The following is a 17,349-nucleotide window of genomic DNA, read 5'->3' on the forward strand; positions in this document are numbered from 1 at the left end:
TGATTCTGAAAACAGCCTAAAGCACGCTTAATGGCATTGCTTCAGACTACCAAAGGAGAAACCCTATCTTTAGCTGCAACTAAAGTAACATCAAGGCTCAAAAAGCAGGTGTGAAGGGAAGCTACGTTTCTTCTGCAAGAGATCTAGCCTTAACTTCTACTCACCGGTCAGTGGCAGCCTTCATTTCCAGGAAATGACGGTGGAAGTTTACCACCTGATGCCATAGGCTGAGTAGATGGTTACGTTCACCTCTTAAGTAGCTGTCATAACGCTAAACATGCAAAGACAAAAAGAAATGCCAATTCAGCCTTCGCCGTCACTGTACAAGTCTTTCAGATAGGAGAGAGTACAACCACCATCACCAGGTCTCCTTTAATAACAATTCCGACAGGGGCATCAAGGACTGAACAGGCACCACATAAGCATCCTCGGTAGACCTGCCACCTGACTTCAAAGAAGGGAACATCCACACCACTTCTCCTGCAGGAGTGGAGAGCAGCAAAGCAAACTGATGACTCATCATCCCGCCTTGCAGAGGTGTCTAACAGTCTTGGTGGCGGAAGACAAAAACAAGTCCCTCCAAGACCAGTGTCAGGTTGGCTTACAACAGGCTATTGGTAGGGGAGGCCTGTCTTGTTCTTCTGTTGGCTGCTCTGCATGTGAAAACACACAGACCTCTCTGGTCTCCACTGACGTGGACAGAGATTTAGGAACTATTAAAAAGACGAGCGTTCATGTGGGACTGCCCTACAGTGTCCAGCAACAGCAAGCATTTGCCTTTAAGGCCGAGCAGTATGGTCACAGCAGGTGGGCATCTTCCATCACCACAATTTGCTGACGCTCCTCCATCTCACACCCCCGTCTTCTGCTAGTCAACACCAATACAGCCCCAGTGTAGCCACAACTTTCACACAGCAAGTCCTCCATGCCAGAAATAAAATGCATTCACCTTCCGCTCCGGCATCACGCCTGACATTCCCGTAGCCTACCCTTACCTCACATTCATTGCACCGTTCAACCTCCTTCAATTCCAGCTCCTCCCGGGCCTTCATCCAATCCGCTGTCAGTTTTCCAACATCTTCTTTGAGGGCTGAATTAACCTCATTTGCTTTATCTAGGTGCTCCCACAGGAGAGTGTTCACTTCTGCCAGATTCTCACATCTTGGAAAGAAAGAAACAGCAATGAGGTCACTGAACAACTGCTAGCCACAAGCAGCATCCCCCGACTTTCCAACTCCTTCAACACCGACTTTGTTGTCAAACGGAGAAGTAGTAGAAGTGCTTTCTAGGATTAAGTAAGACCTCTCTGTTAGGGCAAACTCAGTTGCTTCTCCTTGCTTTGAGCCTTCAGTTTCCATCTACAATTTTGGTTCCCCCTTCCTCTTCAACTTTGATGGTGCCCACAGTTAACGTCTTGCCTCCCCTTCATGCTGTCCAATCACTGGATGCATCATCTTTCTCTGTCGTTGTCCTGACCACCTCTCTTCCGCAGAGAGGACTCCAAGTTTCCATGGCCTTTTCCCTTGCAATGTTGTACCCACCGCTGCCCTCACCTTCTTGTTAAGCCTCTCCCTGTCCTTGTCCTATACGCTGCGTAAGACCTCTAGCAAAGACCCCACCTTACTGATCCAGTAAACCTCCCACCACAAAGACAGCACCACATATGTAGGAGAAACAGCTTTACCTGAAACCTTCAACCGAAAACTGAAAAGTCAAGCACTGCAGGCTAATGACTTTGGGGCCACAGACTAATATCCCACCCAGGCAACATTTCATGAACAAAATTTCAAGAACTGCTGCCCTGTGAACAAGCACAAAACTCAGCTTCCGGATCAAAACGGGAGCTGTGCTTCTCCCACCTTAGCTTGCAACATGCATAACACACCACACAGATGACTTTTACACCACACACAATTTATCTCTTGGGCAGAGGAAGAAAGAAAAGCAGAGAAAGAAATGTGGCAGAAGATGCCTGTGGTGCCAAGTGCTCTACTGGAGGACTCGGATACACGCACAGGATATGCTACTCAGGTAAAACCAAACAGGAAAGCTCCTGTGCCATGAAATGTTCAGGCTGCCAGGGTTTGATTCTCAACCTAAAATGGGGCTCTGCTGAGGAGCTCACCTACAGAATCATAGAATAATTTAAGCTGGAAAGCAACCTTTGGAGGTCACCCGGAACAACCTCCCACTCAAAACAGAGCCATTTTACCTTTGATGCTCCTCTTCCAACTGAAGCAGTGCTTTCTTCAGGCGGCGGTCGTCTGTGGCTTCCCACCTGCCTGGAAGGGATCCCTTAAGAAGAAAGGAAATGTTTAGTCAAATTCTTGTGTTCCTTTCACTGCTGTTAGCGTCAATCGCTTTCCCCTCTGTTTCTTTGGTAGCTCAGGAGCTCGTGGCTTCTTCCAGGCATAGCAGTGTCGTGACTACGGGGAGGAAGGGAGGGGAAGGGTGTTACTCAATGTGAGTAGCTCTCCTCAGTCTCCCACTGTTGCACTCTCACAGCTGGGTATCCTCAGCTCGTGACCGTGAGTGCTCACTTAGACTTGAAGCCTGGGAATACCCTCCTTCTCTCCTACCCTTCATCTCCTCGGTTTACGTTAGCCGTGAAGCAGAAAGAAAAGCACAGAGCCAGCGCTGTACATTGAACGCCAGCATTCTTGCCTTCCAAAACGCTCTTTCAACTGATTCTTTTTCAGAGACAGCCATAGAACGTAACAGGCAGTATAGCCCTCTCCTGAGACCTAGGACAAATGTTACTCCAGCAAGTAATAAAGCACTCCTTCACAAAATTAAAATCCTTCTTGATAGGGTCTTCTGGACTGGCATTTCTGGGACTACTGGCTGCTCTAAGAACAGCAACTGGACAAAACACTGATGGGCAAACTTACAGTGCTTCTTTAAATCCTCAGCTGGCAAAATCTTGGTTTCCTCTGCCATTGCTTTGGGGAGCTTTTTGTCTGCGTTAACGAACGCTACGTACGCTATCTTGAGTTAGCAACCTGCACACTCACCCCTCCTGCTTCCACGTGCTGCTCCAACTCTCGACACCAAGTCCGGTACTGCACTACCTAGATGGATACGTAGAATGCAGATGAGCAAATGCAGCTTGTAACAGACTTGGCTCCTCCTGCATTAGCTTTTCTCCAAGTCTTCACAGCCCAAGCACAGTGCATTTCACAGTGCTGCTGATGCAGTCAACAAGAAGGTGTTATGATACAGGGAAGCTGCACTTTTATCTAATACTAAAGAAATTGAGACAGGGTTGCTTTTACACGTAGCGCTATCTGCTCATCCTCAGATAGCGACGGCAAGCAGAAGGATGAGACAGACTTAGCCAGCCATGCCTGGCCTATGGCCACTATGTACCCCCAGATCAGTATTGCCAATGGGCTAAAAGTCCAGTCGGTCCTTGAAGTTAGAGAAAGGAGTTTTCAAAACGGCTTTTCAATATTTCGCAAGTAAAGTTAGTTCTGACCACAGCCCTGCCCAGCCACTGCAGAATATGGATTTCTGTTCAGCTGCAGAAACCAAAGCACGGGCCAGAAAAGCAGGACGACCGCACAGCAGCGCCGTGACCACCGCCAGGCGCTGGGCCGGGCCCGGCACGGCCTGCCCCGACCCTCCGCCCAGCTCTGGCACCCTCCTCGCTGCCAGCGCTCCTGCGCCCCGGGCGAACCGGGCCAGCGCTGCCTCTGCCCGGGGCCGCCCAAAACCGCCCCCGCCGCCGCGACTCCTGCCTCTGGGACAGCCCCTTGCTCCCGCGGCCAAGCAAGGGCGTTTGCAAGCCAGGCATCGTTCTTTGACTACGGAAAAGACCTAACGAGAGGCTCGGGAGGCTGGCAGCGGCAGAGCGAGGCGCCCAGCACGCCTGGGCGGGCCGGGCGGAGCAGGGCGGCTCCCGGAGCCTGGCCCGGCCTCCGGGCTCGGCGCCGTCCCGCCCGCGGCAGCGCCGGGGAGGGCCCCGCTGGGGCCGCGCGTTCGCCCCCCGAGCTCTCTGCCGCCGAGTCCCCTCTCGGCGCGGCGCCAACGGCCGCGGCACCCCGACACCGCCACTGCGGCCCGTCCCCGGGCGCCTCCCCCCGGGCAGGCGCCCCCGCTCCTCACCTTCGCCTGCAGCTTCCGCACCAGCACCGCTTGGCGGTGCTGCGCCTCCTGCGAGCTCTGCAGCCGGCGCTGCAGGGAGGCCTGGCTCCGCGCCGCCATGCCCCCGCTCGCCAGCCGGGCCCGCCGCCCGCGGGGCTCCGCCGCCTGACAGGCCCCGGAGCGGGGGCTGCTCCGCGGCCTGCCCCGGCGGACCGCGCTCAGGCGGCCCCGGGCCGCGGCCTGGCGCCTGCCGGGGCGGGCGGAGCAGCTTACCCTGCCCGCCGGGCGCGACCGGGAGCCGGGCCGCGGGGAGGGGGAGCCGGGCTCGCTCGGGTCCGCTCTGTGGCAGCGCTTCCCTTTTCGCTCCTCGCTGACGGGGCCGCGCCGGGCTGCGGTGCTGCCGCGGGGGAGAGGCCCTCCTGGCAGCGCTTGCTCCAGCGAGTTCTGCTCCGAGACCGTTAACGGCCCCGGAGAACGTTGGGGGCAAAAGGCGCTCCCTGGGGAATCCGGGAGAGAAGGAGCGCGAGGAAACAGGCCCCGACCCCAGAGTGTCGGCTGGGGGGGGTATGGGGACGCTGGGGCAAGACGGGTAGGACCGCAGTGACAGCAGAGAAGGTCCGTTGCACAGGGAAGCCAACTGAACAGCTAGAGCTTTCTACTAAAAGCTCAAACTTGACTGCCACTGGAGCCAGAGTTCCCAATCTAGTACGAAAACCAAACAGAGAGAGATGGCATTATTGACTTTTTCTCCCTGGTTTGCAGCACGAATGGGACAGACTGCAAGCAGTTAGAGAAAAAATGGTACGGGAGAGAAAACTTCAAATTTACAGGACAACGTACTCTGTGAATTGAGCTTTATTTCATGAGCTCATGAAGAAATACAACAAACAAACATGACAAACAGGGCTCGGTCCCCTTTGCCCAGACTAGTCTATTACATGAATTCACTTATTCACCACTCAGGTCATGAGGTTTCATAACTTACAACCTGTAACACTTAACTTGTGCACTTAGGAGAAGACAAAAAAAAAAAACACAAAAACCAAAAAGACAGAATTGGTTCCGTAGTGAGAGTGCTCATCCTTCCTCCTCCATCACGGTGCGAGCATCTCCTGTATCCCACCGGGAAGCACAAAAGACTCGGCAGTCCAGCTACTGCTTGATCTGCTTCAAAGGCTTTTTGGGTAAGCTGATGTTTTATACCTTCCAGCTTTGAAGTCTGGTCTATGCCATTTCCAAAAGTCTGACAATACTGCCAGACAAAGATGATGGCTGCAGGAGACAGCCAGCTGCAAGTCTAACGCTTAACTGCTCCCAGTCCAACACTGGATGTTGTGGCCAGCGTCTCCCATGGCACCTAGAACACCAACGAGACAAAGTGACTGCTGTGCCCGGAAGCAGCCACCTGCTCGCAAACAATGCGACAGCTCAAAAATAACTGCCGCTGTGGCTTGGTGTCGCACCTTGCCTTTCACACTCACCAGGGGTCGACATCCTGCTACGCGTGCAATTTCAAGAGTTGTTTCACGCCTTCAAAACACAGCATTAACAGGTCATATAGGCACCAACAATAGAACTATTCCTTCCATCGCTGGGCGCAGACCAACTTCCTATGGTTCTCCACTTGCCATCTCCCTTTGGTGTCCGGCTCCCTGCTGTGCATCTGCAGCAAAATAAAACAAAGTCAGCTACATGTTGACAAATACTCTAACAAACAGTAAACCATCCCCAGGCTGACTTCTTCACTCCACTAACCTTGTCTATCTGTGCTTTGTGCTCCAATCTGCCATGCTGAGTCAGTTACATCAGCAGGCTCAAGAAAGAGAGACAGCAATACCCATAAAAAGTATACACCCGTCCCTCCTCTTTCTCCCACCCCAGTAGCCACATCCTGGATTCGCCCGGTCCCCCAGCAGGCTCACACTGCTCTGCGTGCCTCCCGTGCTGCACCGCTGGGGTCAATGGCTGCATGAGGTGCCCACTCGTATAGTCGGTCCGTCTCCGATGTCTCGGGAACGGCAGCCTTCAATGCTGGGCCTGTGTCAGGAAAATGCAGAGAGGCACACAGACGTTATATACTGCTTTCTGAGAGAGAGCTGGCCATGCAAAACAGAGTAAAAATCCCATCGACCTACATACTCTGGCAACAGAGAGACCCCAAAAGCACAAAACCCAAGCAACTGACCTCACCCCCACCACAGCCCCCAGTGCTGTCCACTCACCTTTGCCATCGCACTTCACTTGACCATCTTGCTTAGCCTAGACCTATTACTTTAACTGCAAGAATAGGTCAGACCACACACCAACACAAAAGTTAAGAGTTACTGTCAGCTGACTCAAATATAAGGGGAAACAGATAGAGCTGAAAAAAATCATGCCTGCAAATGCCAAAAGAGGTATGGGTAGCACGTGACTGTGGCTGGCATAATGACAGGCTTTTCCTTTATGGGTAAATCACTCATAAATGACTCCATGAACTGCAGCACAGAGAACCTCTCTGTGGACAGCATTCTCAAATGAGAGTGTTGACATTAACGGGATATGAGACTGGGCTGCTGGAAGCTGCTTGCACACAGAATGCTACTGTTAGATAACGCTGCGCTAAAAAGTCTTAAGCCACAGCTGCATAGGAGTTACAAGAGGCCTGAGTGCAGACAGATGCTGAAGACGACGAGATCGGCACCGCCATCTAAATTGAGATTGGCTGAAGGTGATGCAGGCTGAGCTATTAAAAACTAGCTACAGAAGTATGTGCTACTTCAGGTGGTGGGACGGTTCTGTCAGGTCAGTCTGACTTGGGCACCCAGTTCTAATGCCCGTCGAGTGCTATCTGTGATATCCCTCATAGCCTCAAACGTACTGACCACGTTTCGCATGTCCAAGGCCCCCCCCAGGTGATGAAAATCAAATGGACCAAATAAGGACTCTGCTTCATCACCTTGGCACCTGAAGGACGCTCCTTCCTCTGCTGATGGTCAACACAGATGTCCTTATGCCATTTCTCAAATGCGGGTCAGTCCTTGGGCACCTGTACTGCTAAAGGAAACAAATGATTACGCTTTGATAGCCTGCTCCATCCTCCTCTCGTTCTTTAAGAAATCTAAAGAATGCTACTGTCCCGATCGCTACAGAACAGAAGTTTGTGCAGGAGATGACTGAGCCCATCTCCATAAATGGAAGACTCCTGCTACAACTCCGCTTTGCCTTTTGGTGACAGTGCCCGCTGTCAGTGTGCCCCAAACCCTTTCATGAGTCACCTGGAAAACCAGATACAAGTAGTTCAAAGTGTCTGGCAAATCACGTATGACCTGAAAGCATAGGTGTACCCCATCTCATCCCCAAAACAGTCAGAGCGCTGTCTTCTCCCACACAAAACAGAACAAAAACCTTACCCTCTGACACACTCTGAAAGGGATTAGTGTACCCACATAATCTATGCTCAAATACTGGACTTCCTCAGGGTACAGCCCCACAAAGACGAGAGGAAGCCCAACACTGCCTCCCTGGATGCTCCAGAACTCCGAGTGCTCTGCTCCCCTCTCCACCACTCCCATCATGGAAATGCAGTGGTGAGGATACCTGGCAAAAAAGAGGAACGAAAGCCATGTGGACTGGGAGGTCAAAGGAAGACCAGACCTTACCTGCAAGAATAAACAAAAGAACCCCGCTCAAAAAATTTCAAACAAAACCAAGAAAAGATGAAAAAACCCAGAACCTTCAAAAAGACAGGACACTGCACCAGGCAGCAACCGATACCACCCAGCGGATGAAGCCACAAGGACAAGAGGCCCTTCATGAAAACAGTGTGAGACACCTGAGCCTGATTACCTATGAGGCCCCTTACAAAATTAGGGAGCCTGTTGGCTGATGGAAAAACCCACGGTGGCAAGACGTGGTGACTCAAAGACCTCAAACAGACACCTTATGACTACAGAAACCGGTGCTAAAAAACACAATAGGTAAACAAGGACAAGAGAACATAACTGCCGTGAGTGATACTAGAGCAAACCTCATTGGACAGTTAAGGAAAGACAAAACTGTGATAATAGAAAAGGCCTGTGTGCCCAGAGACTATGATGAAGACAAGACCCCTAGCTGGAGAGCATTACGAGCACAAATAATATGCATCCTCTTCTCCAAGAAATCCGAAGAAACACAATGACAGAAGCCTGCACTGGAAATAAGTGCCTAGTCAATGCCTCTAAGTAGCAATGATAGTGACATATGGACAGATGGTGGAGGGATGGATGCAAAGATTAAGTCGGGGAATGAAGGAAAAGGCACAGAGGAGCAGAGACCTCAGAGTTCTGGGGGTGTATTTTAGTGTATACCTGAATGTACCTAATGCTTTCCGAGATGGGACTTGTCTGACATTTGACCCTGCACGCTGTGACGCGGACAGTTCACACTGCGTCTCTCATGCCTTTGTCGTACCTCCCGTCACCTGTGGAGAGACTAAACCAGAACAGACCTCAGCGAAACCCAAATCCAACTGCAAAACCCATCTGAGAAAGGCTGATGAACCCACCTCCCCTTCCCAACCATCCCCTGGTCCCAAAACTTTAGAAACCCTTTCTCTTCTCCTGAGCTTTCAGGGAAGGAAGCCCACTCCTTCCTGACAGCTCCTGCCCTGTATTTGCACCACCGTACTCCCCGTGTCAGCTGCTCCTTGGGAGCTGCTCTTCCAAGCTGTGCCCTGTGTTGTGCGAGCACCTCCTATCTTCCATCTTCCCACAGACTCCGGGCTCTGCTACAGACCCACAAAATAAGTGAAGTCCTGATGCTTATAATCTCTGAGGGGCCTGCTGCAAGCTGCAAAGGCTCTAGGGAGAACATGGTACTCTGTCGGTGATCGGGAAAGGTGATGAGCTGTTCCATACCCTGAAAGACACTATGCCTTATGTCCCTGCTGCTTTCTTGAAAAATGCTGAAAGCCCGTATACGGATGCAGACAAGATGTATGCATCTTAACCCCTGTTAGATTATCTCACCATCAGTCCTGCTAAGGAATGGTATCAACAACTTGCACAGTATGCAGCAAAACTGGTGAAAAAAAAACAAGGTTCCATCTTCAATAAAGTCAGGAAGTCCAGGAAAATACAAAGCACTTGGGGAAAAAACCAAAACCAAAACCATACCGTTAAACCACCTTGCCACCCCTGAACACCCAATACAAAATTACTGACCTGAAAAAAAACCCCAAAATTGCATACAAGTGTACTTTCTACAATATATGCTGCTGAACCTTGACTGGTCCTGAAGCCCTTACCTCCAACACCTCCGCTTCTCTCAGTATCAAAACACACCTACCCAAATAGCTTAGACAGCTCAAAAGCTGCAGCCAACTGAAGGAACAGCAGAGCACTGACACCAGAGAAGCCCAGGAGTGGAAGGAGCTCCCTGAGGAGAGGTTACAGCTCAGATATCCCGGGCCCTGCCCACCACCCTTCCTACATTCACCTGGGAAAGGGGACGGGCAAACCACCAGAAGGCATAAAGTGGCCAGAAGAGCAGCAGGAAGTTTGCTCATCTGCCTTAAGCTTAGAGCGTGGAAAGCACTGAACAGAGAAAGCAACCCTTACAGGAAACAAGGATGCCACAGGCAGTGAAGGCTGGGGTATGGGGACACTGTCAGGTTCAGGGACGCTGCATCTTGGGATGCAGAAGTCTTTGGACGAAAACCAGAGTTCTTCAATCAGACGTGAAACCAGCACCATGGACCGCGCAGCCATTTGGTGCAGCTCACAGGCTCGTGCTAAATGTGCGAGTCCATGCAGAAACGGTCACTGAGAGTGCCCAGGCACACTTTTGTGACAGAAAGGGGTAGTGCCTTGTGTGCGAGAGACACAGGAAGGAAAGCACCTGCGCCTCAGTCTCTGACAGCCACCCTCATACGAGGACACGTCACACACCAGCCAGACACCACCTCCTCAGCAACCAAGCACCGCTTGCAAGCCGTGTGGCAGCACCCTCTCCCAAGGCCCGGGTACCAACGAGCTGCCGCACAGCAGAGGTGGCCCCCAGCATCCACCCAGCTCCTACTCACTGGCCTCCCTTCCAGAGCGGACAGCTCAGAGCTGCTCCGCGTGCCTGGCTGTCTCCTCTTGCCCAGCTGCTGCTGCTGTTGGCACTTGGCCTGCTGGAGGAGGAGGCGTTGCACTTTTTCAAAAGCCTCCAGTCTTCCACCTGCACCTGCAAAAGCACAAGCACCATCTTACCATCTTTATCGCTATAAAGAGATGCTCCAGCTCAGGACTTGAATCCTTGGTGGAGTTTTCTTCCACAAACCAATAAAGCAAACATCAGGGACTGGACTTGGAAAGGAGGCTTAATGCTCCTGGAGCAGCTTGAGCTTCTTGATGTACTTTTTGAGATTTTGGCATGAGGATGCAAGCTGATTTAATGCAGAGCTTGAGTCTAAAGACAGCTTTGCCTGTCCATTTAAACAGCCAAGTCACTCCTTGGCAAAGAAATCTGCTACAAAAACGACATCAGTGTCCCACAGTTCTGAGCAGTTTGGAACTTCCCGGTGTGAACAAAGCATCTGGCCGTTTCTATTCCTCCTCTCCTCTTCCCTGAAGGGCAAGACTGTCAACACTGGAGGGAGGCTTAATGGCAAACTTTCTTCATTACTTTGTGACCTCTGGGGAACACCTTGGTCACCAGAAAAAACAGTTTTCTTTCTTGGTTCCACGTTTTGCCGGACCAAAGAAAAAGTTGAAGGCTGGAATCATGAATCCCTCAAGACGGAAACAGCTCTGGGGAAGGACGCGGCTTGACAGATGGGACAAACCAAGTTACTACAGAGACAGTAATAGCAAAGGGTAGTCCGGAACCCATGCACTACCACGGATCCATTCCTCCAAGAATTTGCAGGTAGGAGGAAAGAGAAACACCAAATGACACCTGTTGTTTGTGTGAGCGATAGGTGTCTGGTCTTTGCTCCTGTAAGGATGCAAAGCCTGCAGCAGAAGTGAGAAGGCAAGGCCATAGCCAGGTTTTATTCCAAGACAGCTCACGTAACAGTGAAATAATTTACGCAGCTCCCCCCTGGACACCAAATAATCCCGGAAAAGATACCGTTTGCCGAGATACGACCTTTGTGGGACTGCAAAGGTAGTGCAATTTGCACTGCCCTTAAACAGGCATGTAGACAAACTAGACAACCTAACTGCACGTTCTTAACAATCGTGAGTGCAGCTTCCAAAGACATACCAAAACCACAACAGTTCTCATCATTCTCTGAACACATGCCCAGGAGGATTTCATTGCCCAGACCTGCATAGACATTCTGGGAAAAAATGTGCATGCAGCACAACTGTATTAATCCAAGTGCTACGAAGATACGAAAAAGGTGTAAAGGTTACCGAACGTCCTCTGACTCTGCCCCGTAACAGCTCTCGCAGCGATCGGCATCCAAAGAATTTGGATCAAACACTTTTTCTTCTTCTTTCCCCAGCTCTAAGACAAAAGATGATTCAAAGTGATGAGGCACGTCTAGAAACACTGTCTTGTACTCTTGTTTTGTTCTATGCACAGTAACTGTTCTACACATGAACGCAGCGATTTTGTGTCGGAAGCTGCACATCCTGCACCCGAAGCCCACCTGAAATGGCACGCACAGAGCCTGTTGAGGCGTGGAAGTAAGACCAAGAAGCAGAGTAGTGTTTGTCATCTCAAGAACACCCTCCATAGAAAGAACTGGCTATCTGTAAGCCTTGCTGGAGCACCGATCAGATGTTACGTGCGTAAAGGCTTTGTTAAAACATTTTCTAAAGTAGACAAATCAGTAAATTGCAACTGATACAGGACACAAACAAAATTTTAAATAGCAGTCCACCGCAGTCAACGGTGCATAACGCATAATCCTGTCCCAAGACACGTAGGGACCATGGTTATCTCTTGCTGTGAAACAAGCTCAGAGTAGGAGTCTCCCGACTGGAAAACTGACAGCCAGTCCTCCAGGATGACAATGCTGAGAAGGCACACACGTTAACCACTGCCCACTAGAAATCTCCAAGGCATTTCTACCTTCTTCGTGACTTAACAATTCTGCCCACGTCTGTGCTGCATGTGTGTTGAATGCGCAGCCGCAGTATGGCTGGAGCACGAACTCGTGGAGTTTTATGTTCTCATGTGCAGAAGGCTGAAGAGTAACAGACTTGTAACAGAGGAGATGACAGCTGGTGACAGCTGAACCCCGCCAAAGGGCAGGAGAAGCCTACAGAAAACTCAAACAGGACTTTTGTTTTGTCAAGAACCAAAACAAATATCAAAGGTCTGCAAATTTTGGAGTTAGGAATAAGTGAGCCAAGGAATTTTGCGTCTAAAAGTTTGAAAACCATTAGCTCTTATAATAAGAGGCCCCCTTAAAAATCAAGCTGTTTCAACTCACAAATCCTGAAGGACAGGACCAAGTCCCCTGGGTTACAAAAGCCCTCCAAGGCTCACTATCTAGGCGCTGCTGCACTACCCTCTGTAAGCCTTGAAAAGATGGCTCCTTTGATAACTAATGATGGGGAAGGTGACAAGGTACATCGTCAGACACCGCTGAGGGGATAAAACGTTATCAGGGCCTTGTTTGTTGGAACTGGAAGGTATAACAGGTGGACAGAAGTGAGTATTAAAGATGCCTGTATTTCGTATTAGCCACAGAAAAAAAGAGATTTTAATTAGAAAGAATGAAATACGACTGAAAATTAATCATTAACCTTATTTCCTTAATCAAATACTTGATGGTAGTCACAATCAAGCAAACAAAAACTTTTAAGAAAATATACCCATTATTAAACAACTGTGCGAGGCTTTCTTTCTAAGGCTTACAACATTCAAAATAGTTGAAACTGCGCTTAAGAAGTCACTATTTAAAAAGCGGTATGGCTTTTCATCTTGTAATTACACTAAAAGGTAGCGTCAGGAAGAACACAGCTGAATAACTGCTATGCTTTGTCAAAGCCGTGACTGCCACCATTTGAACAAGAACACCTGGACACTACATGCAGTCTTTCAAGATACTGCAACCAGTAACAGCTTTTTAAATATAACCACTAGCTGCCTGTTGTCTCAGAGCCAGCACCCAGAGGTAACGCACACAGTTCAGACACTGTAAAGAAAACACAGTACATAAAACTCTACATGCAGGGTTTCTTGCTGTTAATGCGGTCCTCGACTTGCACGCAGATGTGATAGGTGAAACTGGAAAACTCTGTCCATGTTAAAAGGAAGGAAACGATAAGAACCACCGATAAAGAATTCAGTCGCTTATTGTCACTGAATGGAAACGAGTAAGATGACATCCAAGCACAGAATGCAGCCTACCATAGAAATCACTAAGCTATGAACTATTTCAACGTAACTATGATTAGGAAAAGCCTCCAGATACTACTCCATAAAATTTGGGTACGCTTTCCCAAATTTAAGGTCAATACTGCTATAGTTGCCATTTAAATAACCGACTGAACGTCAGTGTTACTAACAGAAACTGATAATCAGAGAGTTTAATGCAGATGGGCGGATACTTCTGATCTAACTTGTAACACGGGTGGTGGAAACCGAACTAGCCGCGTGCTTCTCCCAGACAGCAGAAGAAATTGCTTCTTCCCTGCAATGCATCTGATCTCTCTTAAAATGCCTCTTCTAGGTGAGACGGTTTGCTCCCTACGAGTTTCTCTTCCTCTCCATTGATTATATAAGGAGTCAGAGCAACCGGTTCAGACTGACTGATCCCAATGGACACTGGCAATACTAGCAAGGCAGGAGGCCTACACGTGTTAACAGAGAATTAGATACAGAAAAGCTGGTTTTGTCCCTGGACATTACGTTTGTAATGCCACAACCTCTGAATACAGAAAGGCTGCTCGCTGACACGATAGCAAGAACGCTATCACCCCATTCCCGTGACAACGGGAGACACTCTCGCACCTACCGATCGTTCAGCTCTTGCCTTGGTTTAGCCTTTCAACTTCAAGAACAGAAAAGTTAAATCTGAGTGATACAAATCAACAAATCTAGTTCGTGCTGACAGGCAGAACTATACTATCTCCCAGAAAAGGTAATACGCAGCTCACGTTTTGGAAGGGAAAAGTCAGGACGGTATTACCGTTGGATTGCGACACTTTGACAGAGTCGCTTCTGCTGTGTATCGAGGTACAACGATGAGTCAGAACGCGTAAAAACGGTAGAGGAGAAGTTTTGTGTAGCCAAGGACCACTTACTACAACTGGTAACCAATAAATCAGCTAAAATATGTTTATCAGGTATGCATTAACATTATATGCAAAGCAAACGTAGCAAGGTGCAAGTTTGGGCTTAAGGGTCGAGTCACCGGAGCCTTCCCCGGAGAGACGCTCTTTCCTCTAACCAGGTCGTCCCATTTGTCAGCCCACTGTCATTTAAAGACACAACCAAAGTCAAGCTTTGCTAGAACAGCTGCTTGATTTCTAGTCGCAAAAGACCAGGAACTCAGCAGCTTTATGCCTGAAATGCATCCACGAGTCCTTGTCGTAATTTCAGAGGGACTACGCAAAGATCTGCCTCACAAAAGTAGCGAGTATTAATAGGAGTTTGTCTGATCCGCCAGTTTAATAGATTGGCGTGCTATAAACTCTTCAAGAGCTTGTGGTGTTTAAATGCTCTTCAGCTGCCACTTGTTCCCGTGAATCTCAAAACAGGCATACAGGGATGGAAAGACTACGAGAGCATGCACCCAAGAAAGGCAGACTAGCATCTTACCGTGTCTCTCGGCCTCTGGAGTCACACGACTGCCAGCTTTATCCAAACGTCGTTTAAACAGATTGTGCTCTACATCCAGCTGCTGCTCTCCTGCTACATCCACGGCATCGATGCTCAAATCTGAAACCAGCGAGCAAGGAAAGTGGGCTATAAACACACATTTGTTATGGCCTGTGGCAGGCTGAGGAAGCACTCAACCAGTGAAAACACAGAATCTTTCAGCGAGGGGGATACCAGCGGGCCAAACTGGAAGAGCAGGTACGGTTGGGGCCAAATGACGTACAGGGAATAAAACGCACGTTGCAGCACCCTAAATGACCCTTCCAAATACAGGGTCTGGTTTGGTGTACAAGAAGGACTGTTTCCAACTGCCACAGAAAGCGTTACCCCGAAAGGTAATACACTCAAGGCAAAAGAACAAAACCAAACCCCTCAAAGCCCATAACCATTTTCAGGAGTTCACGAGTTAAGCTTAAAATCGGCTGAAAGCTGTCTCCTCCCTCTACCCCCTCACCCTTCCCCCTTCAACATCAGCACATTTCCTTGCGATCTCTTTTCACAAGGAGGATTGAGAAGGTCTGTGGTCTCGGCCTGGTATCGAAGCACCGTGATGCACTGGCTGGCTGGCTACATGCTCTCTTGTAAGACCGACAGCTTCTCTGCACAAAACAGCAGAGGCTTCCACCCTCTCTGGCCTTCCCACGCCCTTTTAAATGTGAGGAAGGCAAAGACCAATAATATCTTGGGTGGTCAGAAGGAAGTCAGACTCACTACCTTTAGAGCCCAATGCACGACCCAAAGGAATTACTACAACAGAACAAGAGGCAGGGAAGATTGGCGGACAGTCGGGTAACGTGCACAGCAGTAATACCCAGCAAGACTTGCAAAATTTTCCATCGCTTTGTCCTGCAACTTTGTTTTCAATTTAGCTAAAAGGTAACCAGATTATTAACACGCATTCCGATTTTAAAAATTTTGGAGAAAGGTTACCACGTGGCATTGGCGTTACAGTCAGAATTTAAGTACCAAAGTCAAGGAAAAGTCGTGCCTCGTCAAGTAACTTCCAAACGAGACTCTCTCAAGTTTTTCGACAACAATACAGTCAAATCTTGAGTCCCAAGCGAACTCTGTGCCAGCTTTTTCGGTATTACTGAGCTCTCTGACAAAGTACACCACCACACAGAAATGCAAGTGGCGTTATATTGTAGCCTCATTTATAATCTAGAAAAATAACGCGGCCCGATCCGATTGGAAGCGCTGGTTTAAGCGCCCAGTGGGCCTGGCTGGAACCACCGCATAACCGCAAGGGATCAGCAGTTCCTCCCTGTCCGCGGCCCAAGCAGCAGCGCAGCACGCGGAAGCACCAGGCACACTGAGCCTCTCGGGCCCTCGGCAAGTACGAAAATTATTCCCAGCGTTCAGAAGTCTGACTCACAAGCACAAGGCGTGTGTGGAGAAATAACATCTAGATTGATCTTCAGTTTATCTCCCCTTGATTTGTCAACGTACAATTCCGGATGAACCTAGGAACAGAGGAAAAACAGAGAGTCCTGTTTCACTTGGCAGCAAACCAAAAGGCCTCTTTCCCTCGACTGCTCTGGCTCAGGAGCTGATTTTTAAGATGTGGGATTTGCCAGACACCTGAGCTGCTGCCTCCCACACCTTCCATGGTAGCTAAATGCTTGCCATTTGTGATACTTTTAAGACCAACAATAATTTGGGAATCTTAGAACTTGGGGTGGGGAAGGGGGTTCCTGCGCCTGCTTTCTTTTCTTTGGATTGCCTGCTTGTAGACAGCAGAGACAGCGAGAAGAGACTTTGAGACGCTCTCCTGCGACAGCGTTGCAGGAGGCCACAAGCCAACCTTTGCGCCAAGCGGCTTTCGGGGGAGGGCAGCCCGCTCCCATCGTCAGGACGACCAGCTCGGGGAAAGAGAAAAACCCAAACACAGCTGCTGCGGCGGCGGCAGCTGCTGCGTGGGGAGCCCGGAGGAGGCGGCGGAGCAGGCGGCGCCTCGGCGCGGGTGCGGAGGCACGGCGGGCCGCCACGGGCCGCCTCTCCGCCGGGGCACCGCGGGCAGCAGGCAGCACCGGGGGGCCGGCCCCCCCCCCCCCCGCCGCCGCTCACCTCCTTGGTGCGGTAGTACTGCAGCTCCGAGAAGAAAAGCAGCACCACGATCAGCCCGCTGACGAGAACCGCCGTCAGCCCCGCCGCTCGCGGCCGCCCGCCCGCCTCGCCTCAGCCCGCCCGCCGCCACCCCGAGCCGCTGCCTCCCGCCGCCGAGCGCCGGCCCGCAAGGTCCCCCCGGCCGGCCGCCGCCCCACGGCGAGGCCCGGGCCCCCCCGCCGGCCCCCGGCCGCCCTCACCCCGCCCGCTCACCAGCGCGGCCCCGCACGTCTTGCCCCGAAAGTCTTCCAGAGTCTCGGGGAAGGCACCGAACCGCTTCAGCCGCCACAGCGAGCCCATGGCGCCGCGCGGCCCGGAAGCAAACCCGCCTTCCGGGGCCGGGCCCGCACCGCCCCCGGAAGCCGG

General features: G+C 50.6%; 2 protein-coding genes across 33 annotated transcripts in view; both read right to left on the minus strand.

Moving 5' to 3' along the window:
- Nucleotides 1-5,378, minus strand: part of LOC309604012 (uncharacterized protein) — a 22,087-nt gene extending 16,709 nt beyond the window's left edge. For 9 of the 11 annotated variants that reach the window (XR_014230812.1, XM_082338883.1, XM_082338877.1 and 6 more), the window contains exons 1-5: nt 4,108-4,277; nt 3,015-3,071; nt 2,213-2,295; nt 996-1,161; nt 165-271 (exon numbers count right to left, since the gene is read on the minus strand). Coding sequence is in view for 10 of the 11 variants with exons in the window: in XM_082338883.1 (XP_082195009.1) it covers nt 165-271; nt 996-1,161; nt 2,213-2,295; nt 3,015-3,071; nt 4,108-4,206 (512 nt within the window). In the remaining variant the exon portion in view is untranslated. The other 2 variants (XM_082338875.1, XM_082338876.1) reach the window with 2 other exon arrangements.
- LOC309604014 (endoplasmic reticulum-Golgi intermediate compartment protein 3-like) lies at nt 4,978-17,335 on the minus strand. 22 transcript variants are annotated; one of them, XR_014230817.1, is made up of 8 exons: nt 17,197-17,335; nt 16,253-16,340; nt 14,818-14,937; nt 10,133-10,278; nt 9,078-9,129; nt 8,428-8,541; nt 7,479-7,665; nt 7,025-7,122 (listed from the first exon to the last, which is right to left on the minus strand). XR_014230817.1 is itself a non-coding variant. In XM_082338889.1 (7 exons), the coding sequence occupies exons 1-6, from the start codon at nt 17,281-17,283 to the stop codon at nt 6,045-6,047; spliced, it is 615 nt and encodes a 204-aa protein (XP_082195015.1). In that variant the 5' UTR covers nt 17,284-17,333; the 3' UTR covers nt 5,614-5,749; nt 6,009-6,044. The 22 variants fall into 22 exon arrangements, 8 of the variants coding, with proteins under 8 accessions (XP_082195015.1, XP_082195010.1, XP_082195017.1 ...); XR_014230819.1 differs by having other exon boundaries at nt 7,026-7,119; XM_082338889.1 differs by lacking the exons at nt 7,479-7,665; nt 8,428-8,541; nt 9,078-9,129 and adding exons at nt 5,614-5,749; nt 6,009-6,123 and having other exon boundaries at nt 7,025-7,119; nt 17,197-17,333.
- Between the last annotated feature and the right edge of the window lie 14 nt (nt 17,336-17,349).

The sequence above is a fragment of the Platalea leucorodia genome, assembly GCF_965183815.1.
Source record: "Platalea leucorodia genome assembly, contig: HAP1_HAP1_SCAFFOLD_301, whole genome shotgun sequence".
NCBI lineage: Eukaryota > Metazoa > Chordata > Aves > Pelecaniformes > Threskiornithidae > Platalea > Platalea leucorodia.